At 33.7% G+C, this 24878-nt stretch overlaps 3 protein-coding genes across 8 annotated transcripts; 1 reads left to right on the forward strand and 2 right to left on the reverse strand.

Moving 5' to 3' along the window:
• Window positions 1-1822: 1822 nt before the first annotated feature.
• Window positions 1823-8929, reverse strand: LOC117927589. 3 transcript variants are annotated; one of them, XM_034847187.1, is made up of 5 exons: window positions 8826-8929; window positions 8432-8612; window positions 5489-5615; window positions 5328-5406; window positions 1823-1926 (listed from the first exon to the last, which is right to left on the reverse strand). In XM_034847187.1, the coding sequence occupies exons 2-4, from the start codon at window positions 8608-8610 to the stop codon at window positions 5338-5340; spliced, it is 375 nt and encodes a 124-aa protein (XP_034703078.1). In that variant the 5' UTR covers window positions 8611-8612; window positions 8826-8929; the 3' UTR covers window positions 1823-1926; window positions 5328-5337. The 3 variants fall into 3 exon arrangements, with proteins under 3 accessions (XP_034703078.1, XP_034703076.1, XP_034703077.1); XM_034847185.1 differs by lacking the exon at window positions 1823-1926 and having other exon boundaries at window positions 5022-5406; XM_034847186.1 differs by lacking the exon at window positions 1823-1926 and having other exon boundaries at window positions 5022-5406; window positions 8432-8631; window positions 8826-8919.
• A 1371-nt stretch (window positions 8930-10300) lies between these two features.
• LOC117927655 (BTB/POZ domain-containing protein At5g03250-like) lies at window positions 10301-15895 on the reverse strand. Of its 4 annotated transcripts, none has more exons than XM_034847284.1 (4): window positions 15660-15895; window positions 13105-13174; window positions 11162-12382; window positions 10301-10995 (listed from the first exon to the last, which is right to left on the reverse strand). In XM_034847284.1, the coding sequence occupies exons 1-4, from the start codon at window positions 15716-15718 to the stop codon at window positions 10486-10488; spliced, it is 1860 nt and encodes a 619-aa protein (XP_034703175.1). In that variant the 5' UTR covers window positions 15719-15895; the 3' UTR covers window positions 10301-10485. The 4 variants fall into 4 exon arrangements, with proteins under 4 accessions (XP_034703175.1, XP_034703177.1, XP_034703176.1 ...); XM_034847286.1 differs by lacking the exon at window positions 15660-15895 and adding an exon at window positions 15452-15630; XM_034847285.1 differs by lacking the exon at window positions 15660-15895 and adding an exon at window positions 15446-15630.
• A 1506-nt stretch (window positions 15896-17401) lies between these two features.
• On the forward strand, window positions 17402-24411 carry LOC117928947 (dolichyl-diphosphooligosaccharide--protein glycosyltransferase subunit 1B). Its single transcript, XM_034849091.1, has 9 exons — window positions 17402-17549; window positions 17848-17892; window positions 18733-19364; window positions 20042-20189; window positions 22519-22698; window positions 22792-22860; window positions 23116-23205; window positions 23861-24008; window positions 24114-24411. The coding sequence occupies exons 1-8, from the start codon at window positions 17436-17438 to the stop codon at window positions 23981-23983; spliced, it is 1401 nt and encodes a 466-aa protein (XP_034704982.1). The 5' UTR covers window positions 17402-17435; the 3' UTR covers window positions 23984-24008; window positions 24114-24411.
• The last annotated feature ends 467 nt before the right edge of the window (window positions 24412-24878 follow it).

Below are 24878 nucleotides of genomic sequence, written 5' to 3' on the forward strand. Positions count from 1 at the left end.
TGACTTAAAAAAAGATTTCTTTTTCCCAAGTATGAAGCCCCCATTCTCTTCACTTGTTTGATAGAGCATGCATGATGCTGTTTACACTTGCCTTATGGACAGCACAGAACAACCCTGCTTTTGGTGAATGAACTTGGGAAAAGGAGAGAGAGAAAGAGAGAGAGAGAGAGAGAGAGAGAGTGATGCCTAGTATTGACGATCCGTGACCGTAGTATCATTAAAGACCTGCCGGCCAATAGTGAGATTGGAGCAACCCATAGCCCAAGGTGAAGGGGAAGTCTTGTCTTGTCTCGTCTTTAAGAATATTCCCACCAGTTACTACTATGCAAGTATCCATTTCAGAATCTCTCACCAAATGGTGAGTTTGCCACAAAAATACTCCTTTTTCAAAAAAAAAAAAAAAAAAAGTGTTAAACGTTCAAAATCACGGTCATAAATGATTATTTTATAAAAAATTAATATTTAATATTATTAAACATTATTTAATTTTAAATTAAATTAAATTCTATTTATAATCAAGTCATAAAAAAGACAAATAGCACCTAATATTGGATTAATGTTAAAGTTTTATGCTTAAAATTTTTTGCTTTATGCTTAAAATCACCCCAAGAGACTGCGGTTTTAACATTTTTTTTCTTTTTATTTGGTTTAAATTTAAAATTTTTGTTTTATAAGATTAAAAATATATATATTTTTTCATAAAAAAATTTGTATTTAATACTTTATATTATTTTTATATACTCAGAAGTAATTTTTTTTATTTTATATTCCAATACCTAATTTTTGCTTATTATAATATTTAATTATCACTGTCTATGTTTTTAAATTGATAAAAAAAATAAATTAATAAAAAATAAAAATATCTAATTATAAAGCTAAAACCATGATAAACCGAACATGGGCACTAAGATGACTAGAAAGAATTTGGTGATTATTTTGAGGGAAAAAATATAAAAAAATATTAATTTAATATTTTTTTATTTTTTAAATGAACTATTTTTGTGCCAAACTCCCAAATGGTAGCTCAATTTTCTCCCACCAACCTCCCAGGGAATCTCAAGTAGCCCCCCCTTTTTTTTTTTTGTTATAAGACCAATCAACTAGCCCTCCACGATGGTGTAAAGCCTGCACCCAAAGCATACTTTTCTATCTTCTTCACCTTTTTCCTTGTATGTCATGCTCCACTTATTTTGTAGCTCATTCAGTTCTGTCAAAGATGCAGTTCAGAAATGCCTGCCAATTTGAAGTGGGTAAAAAAGTGATACACCTCTTATCTCACACAAACTTGGTGGTAAATCCATAACCTATAGCAATACTCACATCAAATAGAGTTCATTGCATTACAAAACGGCAGATCTCACTAAAATAATGATGGAAGTGCTACGACTGATTCTCAAGTGTTCAACACTCTTAGCTCTATTCATTACTTGCAAACAGTTCTCTTTTATTTGAGTTTGTTCATGCCTCTTATATCTGCAGTATGATCACCATCTTAACTATCACGACCCAAATTCCAGGCAACCCAGAATTTGGCCTATAACCTCAAATCAAATGTTTGACCCTAAGGGTTCCTCCTAATCCAAGTTGACAGTAAATCAAAACGTTCTGATTTTTTTTTTCTCTAAACATAAATCACACTAGAGCTCCCTCCAACTAACATTTCAATTTATCAATATACAAACCAATACTTAAGAGCAACAAAATATAGTAATTATCACTAAAGTTTAGAAATAAGAGTTCGCAGTTGAGCAAATTAATCAAAATAAAGTTTCATTACAAAAATAATTTCAAAGTTTGCTAATACAAGTTCCAAAATAAACCAACATAACAACTACACTACAATCACTAGGCTACTCCAAAATCTCCTGGGGCATCCTAAAACCTTCCCTACTTTATATGTTGATCCTCAAACGGCTATATCTGCATCTAAAAGTTTTAAGAAAGAAGAGGTAAGTATTTACACATTGCTCAATATGATGAAAATATCGGTAATCACATATATATCGGTATTTTCATTTTACGGATATATCGAAAATATCAAAGAAATATAGATGGATGTTTTTTAACAAATGTGGGTGGAGCGAAAATTATTCAAAATTCATAAGATTGCTTGAAAAAACTCCAAAAAAATAATAAAATAAGCAAGAACACACATTTTTAAGTTATTTTGTAGGTGTAATTGACATAGATATGATCAAAAAGAAAAACATCGATAGATAAAGATATATCGGTATATTCGATACTTGGATTTTAAGAATAATAAATATGAATTTTAAAATTTGTATAAAATTAGAATTGAGTTAAAAAATATTTGATTTTATTGAATAAAAATAATTACATATGACTATTAGTCCTTAATACCAAAATGAAGATCGATGTGATTTCATCATATCGTTAGATGAAGGGAGTCCATCTTATTAAAGATAATATTTATTTTAAAATTTTTAAAATACTTTTATTAAAACATATTTTATTACATTTTAAATGAAAAATTAAAGTAATTTATATAAAATATTTTATTTGAGATTTAATTTCTAAAATTTTATTAAAAATATGTGGTAACCTTTTCTATTAACATTAATTTACTTAAATAATTAAAATTATTAATAATTTATTTTATCAAATTAATTTAGATTTATAAAATATTAGAACTTTCTTAATTTTTTATATTATAACAATTTTTTGGGTAAAATTATATTTTTAATATTTTAAAATAAAAACATTTAAAATTTAAATAAAATTGAAAGGACAAATATAAAAAAAATTAAGAGTGAAGTAATAATAATTTTTAAAAATATGATTAATGAGTTAATATGAAAAGCGTTAAAAATAAAAGGATAATATAAAAATATGGGTGAAATATGAGCAATCGGATCGTCAAAAATTTAAATATGGAAAATTTCAAAATTTCAAAAATAACCCCAAAAAATAGGTGATTTATTGATGATATAATCGTCGATTTTTCGGCGATTTTTTTCTACCACTCGCAATTTTATCGCCGATATATCGATTCTAGACCAATATTTCGGCGATTTTCCCTATATTCTTCTCATTCGATAATCGGTGCTCAAAATCGTTTCAGGATCGTCCGATATCCGATATATCAGCGAAATATCATCGATAAATACCAAAATTTCAATCCATGGTTACACCCAAGAGGGTTAATTTATATTACTAAGGTTTAAGATATACAAAATAAATATTCAACCATAAAGTCAATAACCCAAACATTTCATTCACTCTAATTGTAACACTTCAACAATTAAATTTGTTATAAGGTTGCATGAAATAGAAACGAAAAAGAAAAAAATAATAATGAAATGGAAAGGCAAAGCCCATGAGAGGCGAATTAAGAAGGGAGTGAGATTCCTATGGTGAAAAACCCAAAAATCTACCCTAGAAAGACCCGAATGGAGAGTGTATTTGGGTACGAACGCATATCCTTTCGTAAATTATGGGGCACACTGCAGGCTCAATTTCAGCCTTTTATTTAATTGTTGGAGTGTTACAATTAGAGTGAATGAAACGTTTGGGTTGTTGACTATGGTTGAATATTTATTTTGTATATCTTGAACCTTAGTAATATAAATTAACCCTCTTAGGTGTAAGACATCCTATTGAGCAATGTGGAAATGTCCATCCCTTATTTCTTAAAACTTTTAGATGCAAATATATCCCTTGAGAATCAACAGATAGAGCAGGGAGGGCTTCAAGATGCCCCAAGAGGTTTTGGAGAAGTCTAGTGGTTGTAGTGTAGTTGTTCTGTTGGTTTATTTTGGAACTTGTAATAGCAAACTTTGAAACTATTTTTGTAATGAGACTTTATTTTAATTAATTTGCTCAACTGTGAACTCTTATTTCTAAACTTTAATGATAATTACCATATCTTGTTGCTCTTGAGTATTGGTTTGTATATTGATAAATTGGAATGTTAGTTGGAAGGAGCTCTAGTGTGATTTATGTTTAGAGAAAAAATAAAAATCAAAGCATTTTAGTTTACTACCAACTTGGATTAGGAGGAACCCTTAGGGTCAATCCTTTGACCTAGGGTCATGGGCCAAATTTTGGGTCGTCTGAAATTTGGGTCGTGACAACGTGGTATCAGAGCCAAGATTGCAATAATACCATAGGGTCAATGTTTGTGTGTTTGTTATGTTTATGATTTGTTGTATGTAATTAGTTAATGAGTTGATTATTGATTTATTTATTTAATTGCTTATTCTTGTTGTTTGAAAAAAATATTGTTATGGTGCTTGTTGATGATAGTAAGAAGTGTTATGGTGTTAATTATGTTGAATTATGATTATAAAGGATTATTCTGAGTTGGTTAATAGAGCTTTATTGGTGGAGCAAGATGGAGGACACCAATCAAATCCGGGAACAAAGGGGAGATAGAGTAAGGAAACAAAAAGTGAGGGAAAGTTCCCAAAGAAGGTCCCATCATCAACAACAGAGGCAACAAGGCTAGCATTATGAAAGACATTCTTCGTTCTACATTGGAGGTGAGCAGGGTGCTCAGAAGGCGGCTACTGCTAGAGTATGTTATGGTTGTAGAGCAGAAAATCATTTATGGAGGGGCTTGCCCATTAAGGGCACACTGCAGGATCAATTTCAGCCTTAAGGAGGCCCCGACAGCAGTCAACATTGCCTTTCCAACCTCCTTAGTTTCACCTACCCTACTACCAGATGCCGCAATTATCCCTAACAGTGCAAGGAGCCCGAACAGCCACTATGAGTAGTCAAACTCGATCTTCCCAAGGGTCGAGTGCTAAAGGCATGGGGAGGCAGGCAGTAGGTAGAGTTTTTGCCTTGACCCTAATAGAGCCAGAGGATGATGCCCTTTTGGTGGAAGGTATGATTTTGGTCTCTGGCTTCGTTTTGGTGGAAGGTATGATTTTGGTCTATAGTACTTGGGTCGTGACATTAACACTCGAGGAAAATAAAGTTGTCCAACAAAACATATGGAGCGAAACAAGTCTTTTAACACTACTGGAAAATAAATGTTTCAACAAATCATATGGAGCCAAGTAAATAAATCATACTACATTTATTGATAGATTGAAGAACCAGGTAAACCAATTCTAAGATTTGGAGGAAATCTAAGCTAAGGAAATTAAACAATTGCTGGAATTGGAAGGCCCATGATAGTCAAAATATTGCCAAAATTGAACTGTGGGAGCAACTCTAATTATTCCACTTCTCCAAGGAAAGAGAAGGAAATATCCAACAAAATAGTACCTACTCTATATATGATACATTTATGAACTTTGTTACTAGATGCTCATGAGCAATACATGACAACTTCAAAAACAGAAAAAAGAGCTTACTAGAGTCTGACTAGCTTTCCTTTGGTCTAGGAACTGGCTGATACTCGTAGTCATCTATGTTAATCTTCTGTTGCATAGCCTGCAAGGACAAATTGATGAAGCTACTTATAATTGGTTTCATGGAGATTAATTATCAAGTTGCAAGCTCAAAAGTGTTATACCTTTAGTTCCTCCTCCATTGAAATCTTTTTTGGCTTATACGCACCAACCGGTCCTGTCCTGGACAGTGCTTTCTTTGCCTCAGTGATCTCCCATTCACGATCATCTTTCACCTTCCCAATATCCTTGCTGAGCTAGAAAGACCCATGATCTTTTAGATGATGATGAAAAGCTAAAGGTACCAAACAGTGAGTAAAGCAAGTAACATTCTTTAAAGGTCCAGATAATATATCCAGAATTCCAATCCAAATAGGCACACAATAAGAATGCAAATAAGCACCAGCTAAGTTAACAAGAACACAAACAGTTGTCATAGTGGATACACATCAAATTGGTAAGCATGATGCTTTTTTTTTCTCCCTTTCTTATTTAAACTTCCTTTCTCAAAAATAGCTATAATGGTAATCTCATTGTTCCCCAAATCATCGTAAGGAACAAACACCCATCTCTCCAAAATAGGGTAAGGCACAAAAGCCAAGTGAGCTGTGTACTAGGTTGTTAAGGCTGAAGTTGGTCAAATGCATGCAAATCACAGTGATTCATCTTTTAATGATATAATATAACAGTCATTTATTAACAAGAAGGAACTGAAGCATCTCCATATAGCAATCACAGATGCTGGGACTGCCTCAAAATAAAAAATAAAATGAAGTCCAGTGCCCTAAAAAAAAGCTAGATTTTAGGATGTCCTTTCAACATGTACCACAATGGTCCTCCATTAGTTAATCTGTGAGCACCCTACTTCAAGTTTTGCCTTTCTGCTACTTTAAGCAGAAAAAGAAAGAAGCAGGTTCCAGATGTGTTAAAAGAAGCAATTTCAGCTTTTGCATTGATATATTATGAGAAATAAGATTGAGCAACTTCCTTTTTATTAATCAGACCTTTATTCTGTAATTAAAAGAAATGATGAGATCTACCCTAGCAGTGAAACAATGAACATATAACTTATGTATGACAGGTTGACATGCTAAGTAATGAGCTTCATTATGCCAGATTATCAAATTCCCTAACGCTCAAAGCTTCTCTATTAGTGGATGAAAATTTCTGTTTGGATTCAAGGATAGTTTATATTTCAGCTTAAGTAAGGCCACAGGTTAACCAAACCAGGTATAATTGATGAAAGACTATGAGGAGAAATATATGCAACTTAAAGTCAATCACAAGCATGAAGGTACAAAATGACTTATTTTTGCATTTACACAGATGGGTTATACTAAGTTCAAGCAAGAAATAAGGAATTACGAAGGAAAACTACAGGGTGAATGCATGCAAGACATAGTGACTCATTCTCTCTCTCTCTCTCTTTTTTCTTTTTTCCCCCAAGTAACAGTCATTTCTCACTAAAAGGGAACAGAAGGAACTTCATTACAGCAAACAGAGACACAGGGGTCACCCGAAAAAGGAAATGGTAAAACAAAGTCCAAACCCCTAATACGACTAGAGTTGAAGACTTCATCCATCCCATGTACCACAACTGTTCTCCACTAATAAAATCTGCAACTAGACCTTCTTCAAGTTTTGCTTTTCGCCATTTTGAGAGAAAGGGGAAAGAAGCAGGTATAAACATGTTAAAAGAAGTAATTTTGCTTTTCGCCAATTTGAGAGAAAGGGGAAAGAAGCAGGTATAAACATGTTAAAAGAAGTAATTTCACCTTTTTGCCTTATAATATTATTATTTGATAAGTGCCCCTTTGCCTCATAATATTATGAGAAAATAGTATGAAACCTAGCAGTATAGGAGTCAAAATTTCCCTTTTGGTAATCAAAACATTTATTCTGCAATATAAATTACATCCAGATTAATAGACATATCATCCAAACTAAGACGCGCGTATCCTAACTTATGCATCATAGGTTGACATGCTATGCAGTGAGCTTCATTCATGCCAGATGTGGCAACAGCTGAAATCAGGACACCATACATTCCATCATTATCCTTTTATGCTCTTTCTAGTTCAAGGAAAATAGGAGGGGAAAGTTGAGGAAAAGAAAAAGAGAAAAAAGGAAAGGAAGGAAAAATCCAAGGAAGGTAGAAAAAAGGTTTGAGTAACAAATTTTCCTTATACTCTTCTCTAATTTTATTCCCCCTTTATATGAAGAATGAAGAAGGAGAAAATGTGTAAATTTACAAAATAATTTTCACTATATTCATTTTCTCTGGTATTGGCAAAATCAAACAAAAGAACTTGGATTCCTTTTCCTTTTCTTTTCCTTTTTCCCTTGCTTACTACTTCCCAAGATCCAAATGGAGCATTAATATCTGCAAGAATTCCTAGAAGCTCATATGATTTCCATGTATATTAAGCAATGAGAGAGAAAAAATATATATATTCAACATCTAGTCTTTTCCACTAATAATATTGAGAAATTCTCATTCATACATGGTACTGTATCTTCCTGAATAGCTATGAATGCTAGAGAATGATGATACCCAGCTTTCTGAAATTGTGCAAAACAAACATAGATACCTGGACGGCAGGTGAGTACCACTAAAACATGTCATGAACCTAACTCACCCAAGCCACCGGTTTCTGGAGCTTGGCTCTTTTGGACATTGGGCTAGAATCAACCGAAGGTCATCTAACTAGGTTCTGTTTAATCCTCAAAGACTGTCCGAGAAAGCACAAGGGCAATCAGAAAATTAAGGGAAAGAATAAGGAAAAAGAACAAAAATAAGTCTGAGCCCATAAAATTTTCCTGCACTCTTATCATCCAATTTTCTTTTTCTAAGGCATGAGGGGCTTCAAAGCATAAAACTTTCTCTAATTACTCTTCCGAAATTGACTTTCCTCTGCTTTTTCCCCTTGTTTCCCACATAAAAACAGAACCAAAAATACAAAAATAGAATATAGGGCTCCAGCAGCGCTTCATAAATTTTAATTTCCACAAAATGACTGGTGAGAGTAAGCTTTGAAGTCGTGAATTTGGATAACAGTAATACAAACCTGCCTTGCAAGAGATGACTGAGGCCGACCGATCCGAGCACCGTAAGGGAGATCATTGGAACCCCGTATTTCACAAATGGATTTTGCCTGCCCCACCTTTTGAATCCCGGATTCGATTTCTGAATCTTAGCGGCGGTTGTAGCCGCAAGATTGCTAGCTTTTTTCTCCATTGACGTCATTGCTGCATGCCACAAGAGGACCTGTATCGTGAGTTCGATATCACAACCAAATCAACCAATCATTTCTAGGGTTTTTCTAACCATCCAACCTTGACCTTCAAATTCGATTGATTTCCGGTAACGTATGGCAAATTAAATCATTACAAAATTCCAAAATTTGAAAAAATAAATAAACAAACAAACATTTTCCAAGAAGAGTGAGTAGAGAACGTTACCTTTGAGCCACTATGAAAAGGAGATCGTCGCCGGCCGCCGTTTGATGATCTCTCCCGGTCTGCCCTATTCGCTTATTTTCAAACAACGTATTGACACTAAAACGACGCGATGCTCGTCGTTTTGTTTTGTGTAGAGTGTAGACCTGTGGGTGTGGTTTTTTTAACTTTTCTATTTTACTTTTGAAATTTTCTTTTACCATTTTAAAAAAATATTGAATAATTATATATAAGGACGAAATTTTAAAATAATTTCATTTTTGTGCTCCTTTCTCAACGAGCTTGAAAAAAACACCCTTGTCAAAAAACAGGTTTTAGGAAAAAAAAAAAAAAATTCTTATAAATGGTTTTCAAAGTTAGAAAATTCTTATAAAATTAATAAAAAATTTGTTAAGGATACAGGAATATTTTCATTAGGTTTATAAGGAAGGACAAGAAAAAATGAGAATAAATTTTTCATAAATTTTCATTTATATAATATATATATATATATATATAGAGTGTGTGTTATAGATAATATAAAAATAAAAATAAATTATTTTAAAATATTGAACATTATATATATATATATATCTTTAAAATAAAAAATTATAAAAAAATAAATATCTTACATCCAAGGTATATATTTACTTTATATATTTAAAAATAAGAGTCTCTTTGGGTGTTTGTTTTAAAAACCGTTTTCTTTTTTTAAAAACAGAAAATTGTTTTTAAACATTTCTAACCCTACTTACTTACTATTCTCTAAAAACAATTTTTAAAAACAAAGTGAAATAAATGATAATTTTTAGAGACTAAATAAGAGTTATTTTCACCGATTTTTTCAAATAAAAGGAAAAAATTGGTCCATTTAGGCATGTTTTCTTAAACTTGTTTTTAAAAATTTAAGTTAAAGAATAAAAAACAGTTTCTAAAAATAAGTTTCAAAAAATATGACCAAACAGGTCCTAAAATTTTAAAATAATAAATTTTTTTTGATATCTTAAATAGTTTTTAAAACCATTATTTTTTTGTGTGCCTTTAAAAATTCTCATGTAACATGTAAAAATTATTATTATTATTTTGTACTTAAAAAATAAAAAATAAGAAATCCATCCAAATAGATACATAAAAGTAATTCATTAGGGTGTTAATTCATTAAGACCCCAAGTTTAATGTAAATATACTCAACTACCATTGGTTTTAAATTTCATCAATCAGCACTCCTATAAATTTATTTCCTTTATCAATTTTATTTTTTAGATAGATTTTAAGTAAAAACATTTTAAATAAGAGTATTTAATAATTCTCCAAAAACTAAATTTTATTCTTTAAAAAATAAAATTTACATATGAAATACATTTATAAGGATGTCAATTTACGAAATTTAAAAACTGTGCCGGCTTAATATATTTACACTAAACGCGGGTATCAATGAAATTAACCCTAATTCATTATGGCCAAGAAAAATTAAAATTAATATGCTTGAAGACTCTCCATTAGAAATAAATTGGGATCATACTATAAAATAAAAAAATATGTCATGTGGGTCAATTCAGTATATCTAATGTGTAAATATGGTTACAGCATTAGCTACTCCACAAACAAATGAACAACTATAACTTTCCAAAGCTGGAATGAAGGAAAAATCACTTTGTTTGATGTGGGAACTTTCAAAATTCAATCACACTAGCTTACCACTGTGCTGATTTTGACTAGTATTTAGGAGAGGCGTAGTTGATGATGGTGAACCTTTGGCATTATTGGAGGCCTTTGGACCGGAGGAATTTGGCTTTAGTCTAAACCCAAGCCTTCTGCAGAAGATGTTCCAGCTCCTTTTCGTCGTCACCAGCTTTTCAATCTCTTTTTTCATGCTCAGACACTCTTTCTCGAGCTCGGAAACCCGCTCCCTCATATCGTCAACCGCAACAATTTCATCCTGTGTTGTGCTTCTCCTGGGGAGGGCAAGATTCCCACTAGGGTCCTGAGAGGTCTCCAAGTTGTCCGAGACGAAGAACCATCCAGCAATGGATGTGCGCAGACGAAGCTGTTCAAAGAATAGAACTTGGACGATGAGTCGAAGTGGCAGCCTCTCATTCTGGGCTGCATGGGTGCTCGCTTCTAATGAGAGCTTCTGGCAGTTCACAAGTCTGCAGATTAGTTCTCTCTCTGAATCTGTTAGCCATGGATGTGCCTGAATGGGAAAAACCATATTAGCAAAAAGTCACAAACAAATCAAACAAAAAAATTCCTAAACAATAGGGATGAAATCTTGAAACAAGTTGGTCAACAGTCATATGATCATGATGATTTTCAACCATGAAAATCTCTAAGAAGAATGACAGAATACTTGAGTTTACCTTGAGGTATATATCAATAGCCCGGTAAATTCCATCATCTAATGGCCTGGCATAATCAGGGATAACAGCAGCAAGTGACTGAAATTTTTGCAACTTCAAATTGACATCAGGTGCCACCTCGGCAAGATACCCATCCACCAGATTTGCCACCATTGTCATTCGAGTCAGTGAATGGGACCCTACCATCAACTGCGCTTCATCTACTATACAATTTGTAGAATCAGTTACATCACGGTCAACCAGCATGAAGTGGTCGAGGATTCGCTGAACACAGTCAATGTCATAAAGGGTCTCCACTGAATACCCCAAATTTGGTATAATGAGATCTTCAAGGACTGCTTGATCCAACTGGGCCCCAATCCGTTTCTCCAAATTCTCTCGACATGATGGGCTTGCATGTAAGAGCATGGATGTCCGGAGAAGCCTAAGCAGGAACTTGGCTGATGTGACTCCCTTTTGATCAGGTAGTAACTCTACTATCTCTTCAAGGAGGTTCCTTTGATCTGCATCAGACAGAGCAGAAACAGTTGATCCAAGGGCAGCACGGTTTCCATTCTGAAAGCTCGATTGTCTACCCATCAGTGGGAGATACTTTTTTGTATAGTACATGAGGGACCCAGAAATCCTCTCCGGCCTCATGGCTCTTGATTCAACAGCCAGGATCAGCCTCTTATACATTGGTAGTTTAAGGCAGGACACATCCTCATACCACCAATCATCACTTACAGGATGGGGATTGGACGACGTGAGAATTCCATTCCATAAAACAGTGCCCACTGGGCTCTGTGCTGCTTCACCTCCCGACTCAGGCCAACCGACTAGGCTCGGATCTGCACTAGCTTTCACTGCTAAAGAATTAATGCATCTTGAAACAATATGAAGCTCTTCGGCATGTGGTAGAACCTCTTCACATGCTTCAAGAGCTGTAAGTGAGTCTGTCCAGTCTCCAAAGACTTCATTTAAGAAATTTTCTGTTTGACTAACCAGATTCCCCTCTCCAAAGTTTTCATTCATTTGAAGATGCTCGGCTGCACACCTGAGACTGACTACATTCAACGCAGTGAGTTCTATTTTAACACCATAACAGAACTTGGCCACAAGCAAAAAGGTTTTGGCTCCTCCTGGTATGTCATGCAGTTGCAAGATACAATTTCTTTCATCCTCACCAGAAGATTCACCAATAAGATTTTCTATTACCCCACTTCTGGACAGCAGAGGAAACTGGAGTACATGCAAAAGAGAGAAGGGGGAAGCACATTTAGACCAGAAGATATCAAAAAGGAAAAAGAAAAGGAGATGGGAAACAAACTCATGAATGGAAACATAAAGATAATTTCAACCTTGCCTTACATCAGCAAGGACAACAAACACCTTATCTACCTCTAGCTTTCAAACTATGATGGAGGCCTTTGTGTGTGTCTACGTCTTCCATGTTTTTCTAAAGAATTTCATCCTAGTTTCATGCATCCCAAATCATAAAAAGGTACGGAGGAAAAAAGAAAACATGGTTAAACCTCTATTCAGAGCTACACAAAGAACAAGAGACTCAATCATCAATTCATACAAATTTCACATTTCCAAAAACAGCTGATGAGATGAAACCTTCATTCATTCATTCATAGAAGTCCCTAACGGCATTTCTCTGATTTGACATGAAGGCCACTAGGTTTTCTTTTTGATTGTCAAATTTGAGGTTTTAATTTAAATAAATTAAAGAATTTAAAAGCCCATCTAAAAAAAAGTCTCAATTTTATAAAACATTTGACCTCAGAAAAAAACTTGTGATAAGCTATATGGTTGCTTCAGACATTCTCTTCAAACCTACCAAAATGTGAGCCATGAAGCATCCCTTTCAAAACCCTGGTTTCTAATTCATGGAAACGATAGCATATGACAAATCAAGAAACAAGGAAAAAAGTAAGGCTTGATGATGTGAGATGCACCTTGTGCAGATGAAAAGACATTTCTCCAACTTCAATGATAACATCGCTTGGAAGACCAGTTGAGCAGAGCCTGAAAGTGACAATATTAGATGTCGAGGGAAAGAAAAGAAGATTTAAAAGATGAAACAAAATTTTCTCAAATAATATTTCACTTTGTACCCTAAGCATAAAATTGACATGTCATTGTAACTAGTGATGGTTGCAGAGTCAGCATTCACAAACAATTAAAAGCCTAGATTAATATATAATTTGGAAACATCCCTGTAAACCAGAAGCAAGCTCCATGATAGCATAATTTGGGACACAACACATGAAACAACAGGAAAGATCGTATTAGTACATTATATAAACTATGTAGCTATTACTATTCGCTATCATGATTGTTATATATTCTAAAGTCTTGAGAAAATTTGACAACTTAATGAGAATTTTATGCGTATTGTTACATCAAACCAGTTTAAAATTCATGAGCAGCAAATGCCTTTCTTCAAATGTCACTGCAACTCAGATAAATTTCAATGGCATAGCCATAAGGGGGAATTGAATAAACTTCAACAGTTTCAGCCTATAGGATCCCCTGCCTAAAATGAGCCAACTGAAAGATACAGCTACAATGCTACTCTCAAGGAAGGAGAGAACAATATAGGAGAGTAACTTTTAAAAATGTTTGGGATTACATGATTACCAATATGATGGAGATTTGTTACAATTAGAAGACATCCTAAGCTGATCATAGATGCCCACATATTGATCTCAGCAGCATCTCATCATAGATGCAACCTACCAACTCAATATTAGGGTAATAAGCAAAAGGTAGTGCCAAAATCTAGTACAACACACTCTAGCCTAAGAAAGGCACCTTAAAAGCACTTAAACTGATCAAACATGCATGCTTTGAACTTTATGTTCCTCTCAGATTTTATCTTTTCTTGATACATGCAAGGAATAGGGAAATTTTTAAGAGAAAAAAAAAATTAAAACTGAAGCTGCAGCAAGCCAACATCTGCAATTATCAAGCTTCAGAATTGTGCACGAAATGGTTTCTTTTTGGTGATGCATGGAAAGAAGAGCTAAGCAATTTTAGAAGTGTTCAGGTCTATCTTTGGTTTTGATTATTGACATTCTTCAAAAAATACATTTATTGTCTCGTAAGACATCTCACATTATGGGTTTGGATTTCAGTGAAATCCTTATCAGGATGTTAGACTCTCAAGTCTTTGGCTTTAAAATGATTTGTGTCAGTAGTTATCTAGAAATCACACAAGCTTAAATCACTATCTTAAATCCAAATCCAGGCAGCCAGATACACTCTGGGCGTCCAATGCTACCAACACACTTCTTAAACTACAGGAGCTTGATTCTGTACTGAGTAGGTTTGAGTTAATTAAAATTCAAACCACTCTGTGCCAAATGCAAGATTTTCAGTCTAGAGAACTTCTTTCCAATAGGCTTGAAGGTACAGTGACCAAAGGAAAAAAAAAAAAAAAAAACCTCTCTAAAAATTAACAGAGGGCCTTTCTTGAAGATTTGAAGTTACGACTTTAATCTTGTTAAATAATCAGTTGCCCCGAAAACTTGAGCATTTAGAACATGGGCTAACAATGTAAATCAAGCTGAACGATGTTCAACATCCCACCTGCAAACCCATGACCCCCATATATCAAAACTATAATATCACATTAAACTACCAGTTGGCCACAAAAGGCATGAATTTTTCGGGAATGAGCTAACTATATACATCAAATTGACCAACATTCAACAGACCTTCATGAAATTCCACCGTATCAAAAGGCCTGTTATTCTATTATGAAGTTAATGTTTTCCTTCTGAGACTTGCTCCTCTTTTGAGCCCTCCAATTCAATTCATAGAAACAAATTCCTTCTTACCCATATATCAATGGTGTTCTTTCAAATGTCTAAATCATCTTAATCTGTGTTCCCATTTATTCACCGGTTTAAGCCACTGCGAGCTTTTCACAAGGAATGAACAGCATATCCGAATAAAATCAGCTTGAAAAAACAAAAGATAGAGAGAATCTACAACTGCAAATGGGCTTAGCCTTCCACATTCTTCTACTAAATATCTACACGAGCGAAAACTCAAATCACATACAGTGTGTATTGGCCTTCACAGAACAGCAAGACCAACATCACCCGGACAGAATTAACAAAGACGAGTGCAGTAAGCTAAGTTCACAAATACCCACCATATAACTTTACTAATTAACACATCAAATTATCCCTTCTTATATATTCCTCAAAATTGTAAGCTAGAATCGAACCAATGACATTGGATGGATAACACAATTCCATACTGCATTCACACTACGCTAGTGCATACCCATACATCAGCTATGAACGGATGTTATGGAGAAAAACAAGCCCACCACAAACGGTAAGGAAAAAAAAAAAATCAATTGCGAAAGAATTATGATCCGAAAACGCCAAACAATAGAAGCCCCAACACGTAATTTCCAATGTTAACGCAAACCCACCACTCCAAAATCATAAAAAATGAAAACAAAATGCAGGAAAAAAAAAATAAAAGGACTAACAAGGTTTGGCCATCGAGGTGAAAGGCTTCAGGTTTGGATCCAAGCTTCATGCACGCCATGAGAATGGTACCACACTTCACATGCAGAGCTTTGTCTATAACGCAAAGAAGTGTCGGAATGATAATGATAAAGAAAGGGCAGCGACGATGAGATTTCTGAGTCCCACCCCCTGTCTCTTTCTCTGTCTCTTTCTCTTTCTCTTTCTCTTTCTCTCTCTCTCTCTGTCTCTCTGTCTCTCTCTCTGTGTCTCTCTCTGTAATCTTTTCTTGCGTTTTGGGAGAGAGTGAGGGTGGTCCCGGGTCTTAAGGGTGGAAACCCAGGAGATCAATCAGTTTCAACTGTTATAACAGTAAGGCACTGTTTGGGAATTCTCGTCAGTTGCAGTTTTTTCCTTTTTCTCTTTTTCTTTAATTCAAATTTTAAAACTAAATTATCTTTCCATCCGCTTATTATTTTTTAACTTTTTTAAAAAGAAAATTAAAATTATTCCAAAGATTGAAATTACAATTATATCCAAATTTCAATTAAAAAAAAACAAAGGTTTGAAATTAGAATACCTTCATTACTTTTTAAAAATAAAATAGAGAATGTATTAACAATGTGATTAGGATTAATATAATTGAAAAATGTCATTAAATTATAAAAAATTCAATCAAAATATTAAGGTATAAAAATTATGACTATGGTACAAATAATGTGATCGATATATGAAAATTACTATTGAAGTTCGAAAAATATGGTCAATACACAAAAATTGTGACTAAAATATAAAAAATACAACCGACATATTAAAAATTATTATCGATATATCATTGTAATAAAATTGTGTTCGGAAATAAGAATGTAATCGAAGTGTGAAAAATATGTATATAAAATATATGAATAAGATACAAAAAATATCACCAAAGTAAGAAAAATATGTTTAATGTGCTAAAATATGAAAATTTGTAACTGAGATGCAAAAAATACGATTAAGATGTATAAAAATATGAGTAAGATGTCAAAAATATAATCAAAGTATAAAAATAACTTTGAAATACAAAAATTGTAACTTGAATGGAATATGATTATGATATAAAAACCGTAACTAAACAACGTAAAATATAGTTTTAGTACAAAAATTATGATTAGAGTGTGAAAAATGCAACTATAGCACAAAGAGTATCGCAAATACCCAAAATTATAAAAATTGATCTCATAACTATAAATAATATAACCCTCCATAACACCCAAAAATATAATTAACGTACAAAAAGTACAACAAAAGCGATAAGATACTAAGAATATGTTCAAAATAAATAAAAGATTTGTATTTTTAATATATAGTACATTAAAAATAATTTTTATAATAATTTTTTTTTTGTGTATATTATATTTTGGAAAAAATATTTGATTAAAAATAAGATCAAATCAATGATAAATTGAACGTGAGTAATAGATATGAACAATATCTTTTTTTTTACACAATAAATGTAAAAAAATAGATGTAATGGGTGAAATTAATTTCGAATTAGGTTACCGTTGGCTTGTAGATTAGAGTTTTTTTTATTAATTAATTGAGGATTATTAAAAAATTTAGTATAATAAAACTATCGAAGAAAAAGGTAAGACGAGCTGGGTGCAGGCCTGGTGGTAGCTTGAGGAAGAGGCCCAAAAAACGAGCCCATAATGATTGTGGCCCAACCAGGGCTTGACCCCAGATGAGACGAAGACCCAAATTTATATGAAGGTCAAAACTCAAAAACCGAGTGGTGAGAGAAAAAAGATCAAACGGCCATGGCAGCTCAGCTCCGATTTCGACTAGCCCTAGTCTTCTCAGTCTTCGCTCTTCTCTCACTGCTCGCCAGATCCTCTTCTCAGGACCTTCAGATCGCCAACGCCGAGCGTAGAGTACGCTCTTCATTCATCCATAATTTCCTCAATTTCTTGTTTCAATATGTTTGAGTCTTCCTTGTTTGGTTCCCGAGAAAATACAGAAGCGTTCATCAAATTTTAATTTTGAACCTTTCGTTTTTCTTTATTGTGGACCAACTATTTGATTTAATTAATGTGAGTTTATCATTTCCTCTTGGGGGCCGTAAGGAGAAGATAAAAGGAAATATTCAGTGGTTATTTATTTTCATTTTCCTGGGTTTTCTGGGAAATCAAATATTATTATTCATGACTAATATGCTGACAATTGGTGCAGATCGACTTGACTTCGCATATCATTAAGGTTTTCCTGACTCTGAAGGTACTGATTGGATTGGATGTTTATGAGTATATTCTTTTCGTTTTCTTTTTTTTTTTTTAAAAAAAAAAAGAAATCTTGAAACTGAAACTAATGAGACTAAGGTCATGCTTTATTTCTTAATGGAACAAATTGTGTTTGTTGGTAGGAGATGTAAAGAATTTGTTCACATGTCTTTGTCTTAATTATGGTAATTGCATTTCACAATGCCTGAAATATTTTTTGCTTAAATCCAAATTTCCCAAATTTCCCAAATCCCAGACAGCTCTTGAGATGATAAAATATCAAAGCTTTTTGATAATTCAGCTGAATTTCACCTAATGTTGAATCAAATTTACTGGATATTTATCTGAATTTTTAACCAAATTAATGAAAAGCACCAATACAGGATGACATCTCCTAATTTCTGCTTAACTTTCAAATTTGCCATGGTGTTTTACTCCCAATCACAAGTCACAATTTTCGTGTTGGATGCAGTACTTATGCTGGGAATTATGATCAAAGGTTACTCTATCAATCACCATTTACTTTAGAGATCCATCTTGAAACATTTTTCAAATACAAAAGTTCAGTATCTTCTCCTGAATCTGTGAATTAGGCAAGATTCTGTTATATAGAATAACAAGCAGCACATAAATTTATAATGCCTCTGGAACTTTATATCATCTCAATTTAAAGATGCCTGTCTAAACCTGTTTTGGCTGAAAAATTAGGACTAACGTTAAGTCCCCTAATATTGAAAACATGGTTAAATGTCACGATTACTTATATATATACATATAGATTTCCGTTTGGAAATTGCTCATTTTTACCATCTAACTTCCATTAATTAATCCTCTCCAGGTTGAGAATACTGGGGCATCACCTGCTTCTGAAATTCTTCTTGCTTTTCCACCTACACAAGTTGATCATCTTGCAGTTGTCAAAGCAGCAGCTACTGTGGGAAAACGGAAGAAGAAAACATATCAGCCACTTGATGTAAACCCATCGGAGCAACCTGATTCTCCAAATGGAACTAAATACTTCTCTGTATCTCTTCTCAAACCGTTAGGCAAGGGTGAAAGTGTTACTTTAGAAGTGTTTTATATATTGACGCATTCCCTGGAACCTTTCCCAGTGGAGATAAGCCAATCAGAGTCTCAGTTGGTGTATTACCGTGATAGTGCAATAATATTATCACCATATGCTATTAAACAACAGACAACTTATATTAAGACACCAGGTACCAAGGTGGAATCATACACAAGAGTGGATCCCACAATCCACGCGGGTAAGGAATTGAAGTATGGGCCTTACGATGAACAGCCTCCATATTCATATTCTCCCATCGTCATTCACTTTGAGAATAACAATCCATTTGCTGTTGTTGAGGAGCTTGTGCGTGAGGTGGAAATATCTCATTGGGGCAGCATTCAGATCACAGAGCATTACAAGTTGGTTCATGCTGGTGCCCGGCATAAGGGAATCTTTTCAAGGTAAGGTTCTCTGTTATTTGGATATGGTATTGTCAATATTGTCCTTCAAAATCTATGGAAAGCATCTTTTCAAGTTAAGGTTTACTGCTATTCAGCTGTTGTTTTTTTTCACAATTGCCTTCTAAAATCTAGGAAGTTATTTGATTCTCTTATCTTTAATTTTTTTTTTGTTTCTTTTGGTCAATCATTTATTTATTTTCTTAAATTTGTTTTATCAAGAAAGATTTGATTCTATTATATATCAAGAAAGATTTACAGTGATAATTATTGGAGTTATGTGTCTGTAGATCTGGGTTCATCCCTCCATTATGTGTTGAAGGTGTAAATCTTGCCAAGCAAGTGATCTTAGTTTCCTATGAGGCATTAAAAGCATATGTAGGAAATAAAAACATCCAATTTTTTTATTGAAATCTCAAGAATTCTAAAACTTTCACAAAACTCCTGGGGAAAAAACTGGTTCTGGAATATGCAATTGTAAAATAAACTGGTAAAAAACCTTGAGACCTCAAACAGAAGAGAATATCTTCATCTGAATTTCAAATCTGCTGATTGTGTTTTCCTTCAGTGATTGATCAAATCCTCTATGGTTTTTCCTTCTTTCAGTATGTTAAAATATATTTCTTTTATTTGAGTTCAAGTTCATTTGAATCATCATATTCTGAAACTTTATTTTGCAGGGTTGAATATCAGTCTAGACCATCTATCAGCGGCGTGTCTTCTTTCAAACATATTCTTGCGAGGCTACCCCCTAGGGTTCACTCTGTCTACTACCGAGATGAAATTGGGAATATCTCTTCATCGCATTTGCGTATGGATTCTCGGAAGGTACTTATTTTTCTTTGCAACTGTGAAATGAAATTAATTTTTGAGGAGTTTACTAATATTATTGGTTTTTAAAATGGCATGTGAGGCATGTTTTGATATCCTACAAATTTGACGCAAAAATAAATGTCATAGATACATTTAGCATTCTCAATGTACCAGATATTTGTTTAAGAAGTTAAACCTTAACATTTTAACCTACATCATTCCACATGGTTGATAATTCAGTCAAAGGGTATTTGTTTTTGAGTGGCAATTGGTTAATCCTACTATGACTTCTTCAGATATACTATTCTTCAAAATCAGCTCTCAAAAAAAGATGATTACTGTCCAGTTTGGTGATCATTGGAGCAACAAGCTTCTAAATAGCAAAAGTTATCCTGTCAATCATTGTGTTTGGAGCATCTATGTGATCCGGCTTTAAAAATGATCAGGAACTGCATATGAAGTTCTATTGGAGCTTACCACTTGTGTTGTTCCTTCATAATGAAACTTTTGCCATGTTTCACTTTGGAAAAGAAAGGTAGTGGAAGTATAGCAAAGATGACTTAAACAAATAACATGGAAAGATGTTATAATATTCTTTTTGATAAGCAAACATATAATCTATTAATAGAGGGGGCACACCCTATGTATATAGGAAGCATACACAAAAGACAAAATAAAGAATACTAGCAGGTATCCACAAAAAGACAGCCTCAAAACCAAACTATCCGCAACTAAGACTATCTATGAAGACCATTATTAAGAGATTTCTCATATCTAACAACACTTTGGACCAATCAAGGAGAGATTTAATGAAGTTCTCCTTTAACCTTTGATCTACAAGCTCTTCTCTATTAAAGATTTTACGTTTTCACTCTTTCCATTTACACCGGAACAAACATAGGAGTGCCATTTGCCAAACATGTTTGCTTTTCTTATCTAAACCCTTAAACTTCTACTAGAAGAGCTCCTTACTATAGTTGGAAACACCCAAAAATTGATGGCAGAAACATCCATAACACCTTTGCCCTTGCACAATGAATCAAAACGTCATCAACAATCTTTTCACATTCTTTATAAAGGCTACATCTATTAACCATTGTCCACCCCCTCTTTATTAACACGTCTATATTTGAGATCTTCCTTCATATTGCTTCCCAAGTTAAAAAAACATGATCTCATAGGAGCATGAGAACCTTAAATTTCTCTGGCTAGGAAGTTCACTCCAGATTCAACATACAATGAACTATAGTATGACTTTACACTGAAGATTCCCTTTTTATCCTCCTTCCAAAAAAGGCTTGGAAAGTTGTACTGTTGTGTCTATTTTGGACCTTATGGTAGGAGAGGAATATGAAGGCTTTTGACAACTATAAAAGCATAGACCAAACAATTAAAAATTATTTCTTGTATCTTTTTTGGGGATTTGGTTAGATTGGGTGGTTCTTTATCGTTGTTAGACTTTTTGGATTGGGTAGGCTCTTGGTAAGGCGCAGTAGCGGGTTTTTGTGTCTTCGCGCCTCTTTTTTGTCTTTTGTCTATTTTGTATACGACGTGTATACTTTCTTTTTTTTAATACAAATCTTTTTTACCTATCAAAAAAAATCTTCACCCTCTTCCTGCAGTTTCGCTGAATAAATAAGCTTGAAAAACTGGGACATCTTCTCCATTTCCTTGATCTTGGAAGGGTCTTTTGAAATGTACCAGCCATTGGCCTCCACAACCTCTCCTTTCCTACATGTCAAACAATAGTAGCATTCTTATATGAAGCCAGTCCAAACAACTGAGGAAATGCTTCTTTCAAACAGATCTCCCCCACCCACAAGTCCCCTTCAACATTTTGTTCATCTACCATTTTTAACTTGGATAACTATCATTTGACTGAATTCCTCCCAACCTTTTCATACATCTTTTCATAGACTCATACCTAAACCATTTCCCTAGCCATTTTCCAAGTAAGGCCCGATTAAGGACCTCCAATCTTCTAATGCCTGAACCTCCAAACTTCTTATCTTTGCAAATCTTAAAGCAAAAAGGGACATAAAATAGATTAGTAAGATCAAAGGAGTGCTCTTTACAAGAACTAATCTTCCTCCTTTTGACAAATATTATTTCTTCCAAGAAGTCAATCTTCAACCGAACCTTTCCTCAATAACATCCCACACAACACTAGACTTATTATTCACTTCCAAGGGGAAACCAAGATTAGAAGCAGGAAACCTCCCAACCTTATACCCAAGCAAAGAAGCCAATCTACACAATCCTCTACTTCCCCCGCTAGAATGATGTTATGATATGAAAATAGTTTTTGTTTCTATATGCTTGACTCTATTTATTTTCTTTACAGTCAGAACTGGAAATAGAACCACGGTATCCTTTATTTGGAGGTTGGAAAGCCACTTTTGTCATTGGATATGGGGTGCCATTGGAAGACTTCCTTTTTGAGTCATCTGACGGCAGGCGCTACCTCAACTTTACTTTTGGTTGTCCACTTGTGGAGACCGTAGTTGACAAGTTGACAGTCAAAGTAGGTCTAGCACTATTATTCTGATTCATATGGTAATTATTTGATTTCTCCTTACTTTTTGCTTCAGTGATCTCATCTAAGATTTTGTCTCAGGTGGTGCTGCCAGAGGGATCGAAAGAACCTTCTGCTGTGGTTCCTTTCCCAGTGGACCAACATTTGGAGGTGGTTATTTATAATGATACACTATATATAGGCTATTTGATCCTACTGTTTGGTTTATCATTTTTTATAGGAAAGAACTAGAAAATGTCATTGTAAAACATTGAATTCCATTAATTTGTTGTTTCTTTTTTAATAAAATATTCAGTATGGTAGACATTCTTTTTCCCTTAGTAAGTGCATGGATTATATGCACTTGCAGCCTCAGCATTTTGGTGGTATATGTTAACTGAAATCTTTTCGTTTGAATCTGTGCAGACCAGTTATTCTTACCTTGATGTTGTTGGAAGGACTGTGGTAGTTCTAGAAAAGAAAAATGTAGTTCCTGAGCACAGTATTCCTTTCCAGGTGATTTGCAAACTCATTATTTAGATAAAAAAATTTGTTGTTTGGAAATGGAAATCAACAAAAATCAGGGGAATAAATCGGCAGAGGTGATGGAAAGTCAAAAATACAAAATATTGGATGTTGGATGCTTTACATACATCTGAATAAACCAAGTTAACTCGGATAAATCTTTTTAGTTTGTTCTTCGCATGTTTAGAATTAGTTGAATTTATTTCTTGAGAAGACACGTTTAATAGCAGCTTGCCTATCACCAAGGATTCAGAACCATTATTTTTATTCACTATTGTAACAAAAATTTGAATTTCAATCCTGGCAAGTTGTCATGATCCTGAGACAATGATACACCTATGAACACAAATTAGTTCACAATTATCCCAGCCCAATGATCATAACTATTCATCCTTTCATCATGATGGGGTTTTGTTGGTGTAATACCCTTGGTGGGGCCTATTTTGCACATAGGTAAATCTCTCCTGCATGTACCTCTTAGCAGATTTATGCCACTAAGTGTATAACATAATTCTGCTCCAAAGATGATCGTGCTTAACATTTTGGCGTTTCTTTCAGCAGCAAGAATACTTGTTCACTGCTTTCTGATCTTGGTATATTGCACAATGACTATTAACCTGGGTTTTTCCCACCTTTTCTTATGCAGGTTTACTATAATTTCAACCCTATTTTCATGCTTGCAGAGCCATTCATGTTGGCTTCTGTCTTTTTCTTCTTTTTCATGGCTTGTGTGGCTTACTTGCACATCGATCTTTCCATACGCAAATAACAAAATGTCGAGAGAATTCTCAAAGGTATGTTGTTGAAACCTAAAATTGTTGAAGTGATTCATCAGCTTGACACTTCTCATGTTTGCAGAGTAAATCATTATTATTGAAACCTACTTTCTTTTCTTGTAGCTGAAACGGATGACGCACATCCACTTATAAAGCATGCTGTGACTGAGCAGATGATGGGTAGAGCTAGGACTCAAGCGTAAGTGAAAACAAAAAAACATTTTGGGGGCATTAATTTGGATAATTTCTTCTGTTAGAAATAGGTCACAATTAGAATTTTTGTCTCTGAATTTGTCCCCAGTAAGATGGAACTGAAGCCCCTCCATCCAAGGTGAGCATAAAAGTATTGTCTTGATTTAAGAAATATATAAGGTTGCAGGAATATATTGAGACTAAAAAGAAAACATTTTTTTTTTCCACCTTTTGGAAGTTGAAGATGGTTGATAAATTATTAGCTTTCTGCATGATTGCTGAGAAGGCTGAAGTATGAAGAAATTTGGGTTTCCAGGAACCTTTTGGTTTGTTGGTTGTAGGCTGGTTACAACCATGGGAGGAAAATAATAAGATTATGTTCAGTTCTCAAAAATATTAAGGCTATGTTTGGTTTCCAAAAAATACAAAGAAAATAGTTTTTTCATGTTTGGTTGTCTTATGAAAAATAAATAAAAAAATAAAATATAATTAAAACTAGTTAAAAAATTATGTATTTTCAAATTATTTAATTTATATATTGATGAGTTAAAATAAAATAAGTTAAACGAGTTTGAAATAGTAAATAAAATAATTTATTAATTTTAAATCTTTTTTTTTTCCTTAACTTTTTTTTTCTTCTAGTTTTTCTCTTGTATTTATCTTCAATTTTTTTTAGGAATCAAACATAGTCTAAGA

Source organism: Vitis riparia, chromosome 13, assembly GCF_004353265.1.
Source record: "Vitis riparia cultivar Riparia Gloire de Montpellier isolate 1030 chromosome 13, EGFV_Vit.rip_1.0, whole genome shotgun sequence".
In the NCBI taxonomy this organism is placed as follows: Eukaryota; Viridiplantae; Streptophyta; class Magnoliopsida; order Vitales; family Vitaceae; genus Vitis; species Vitis riparia.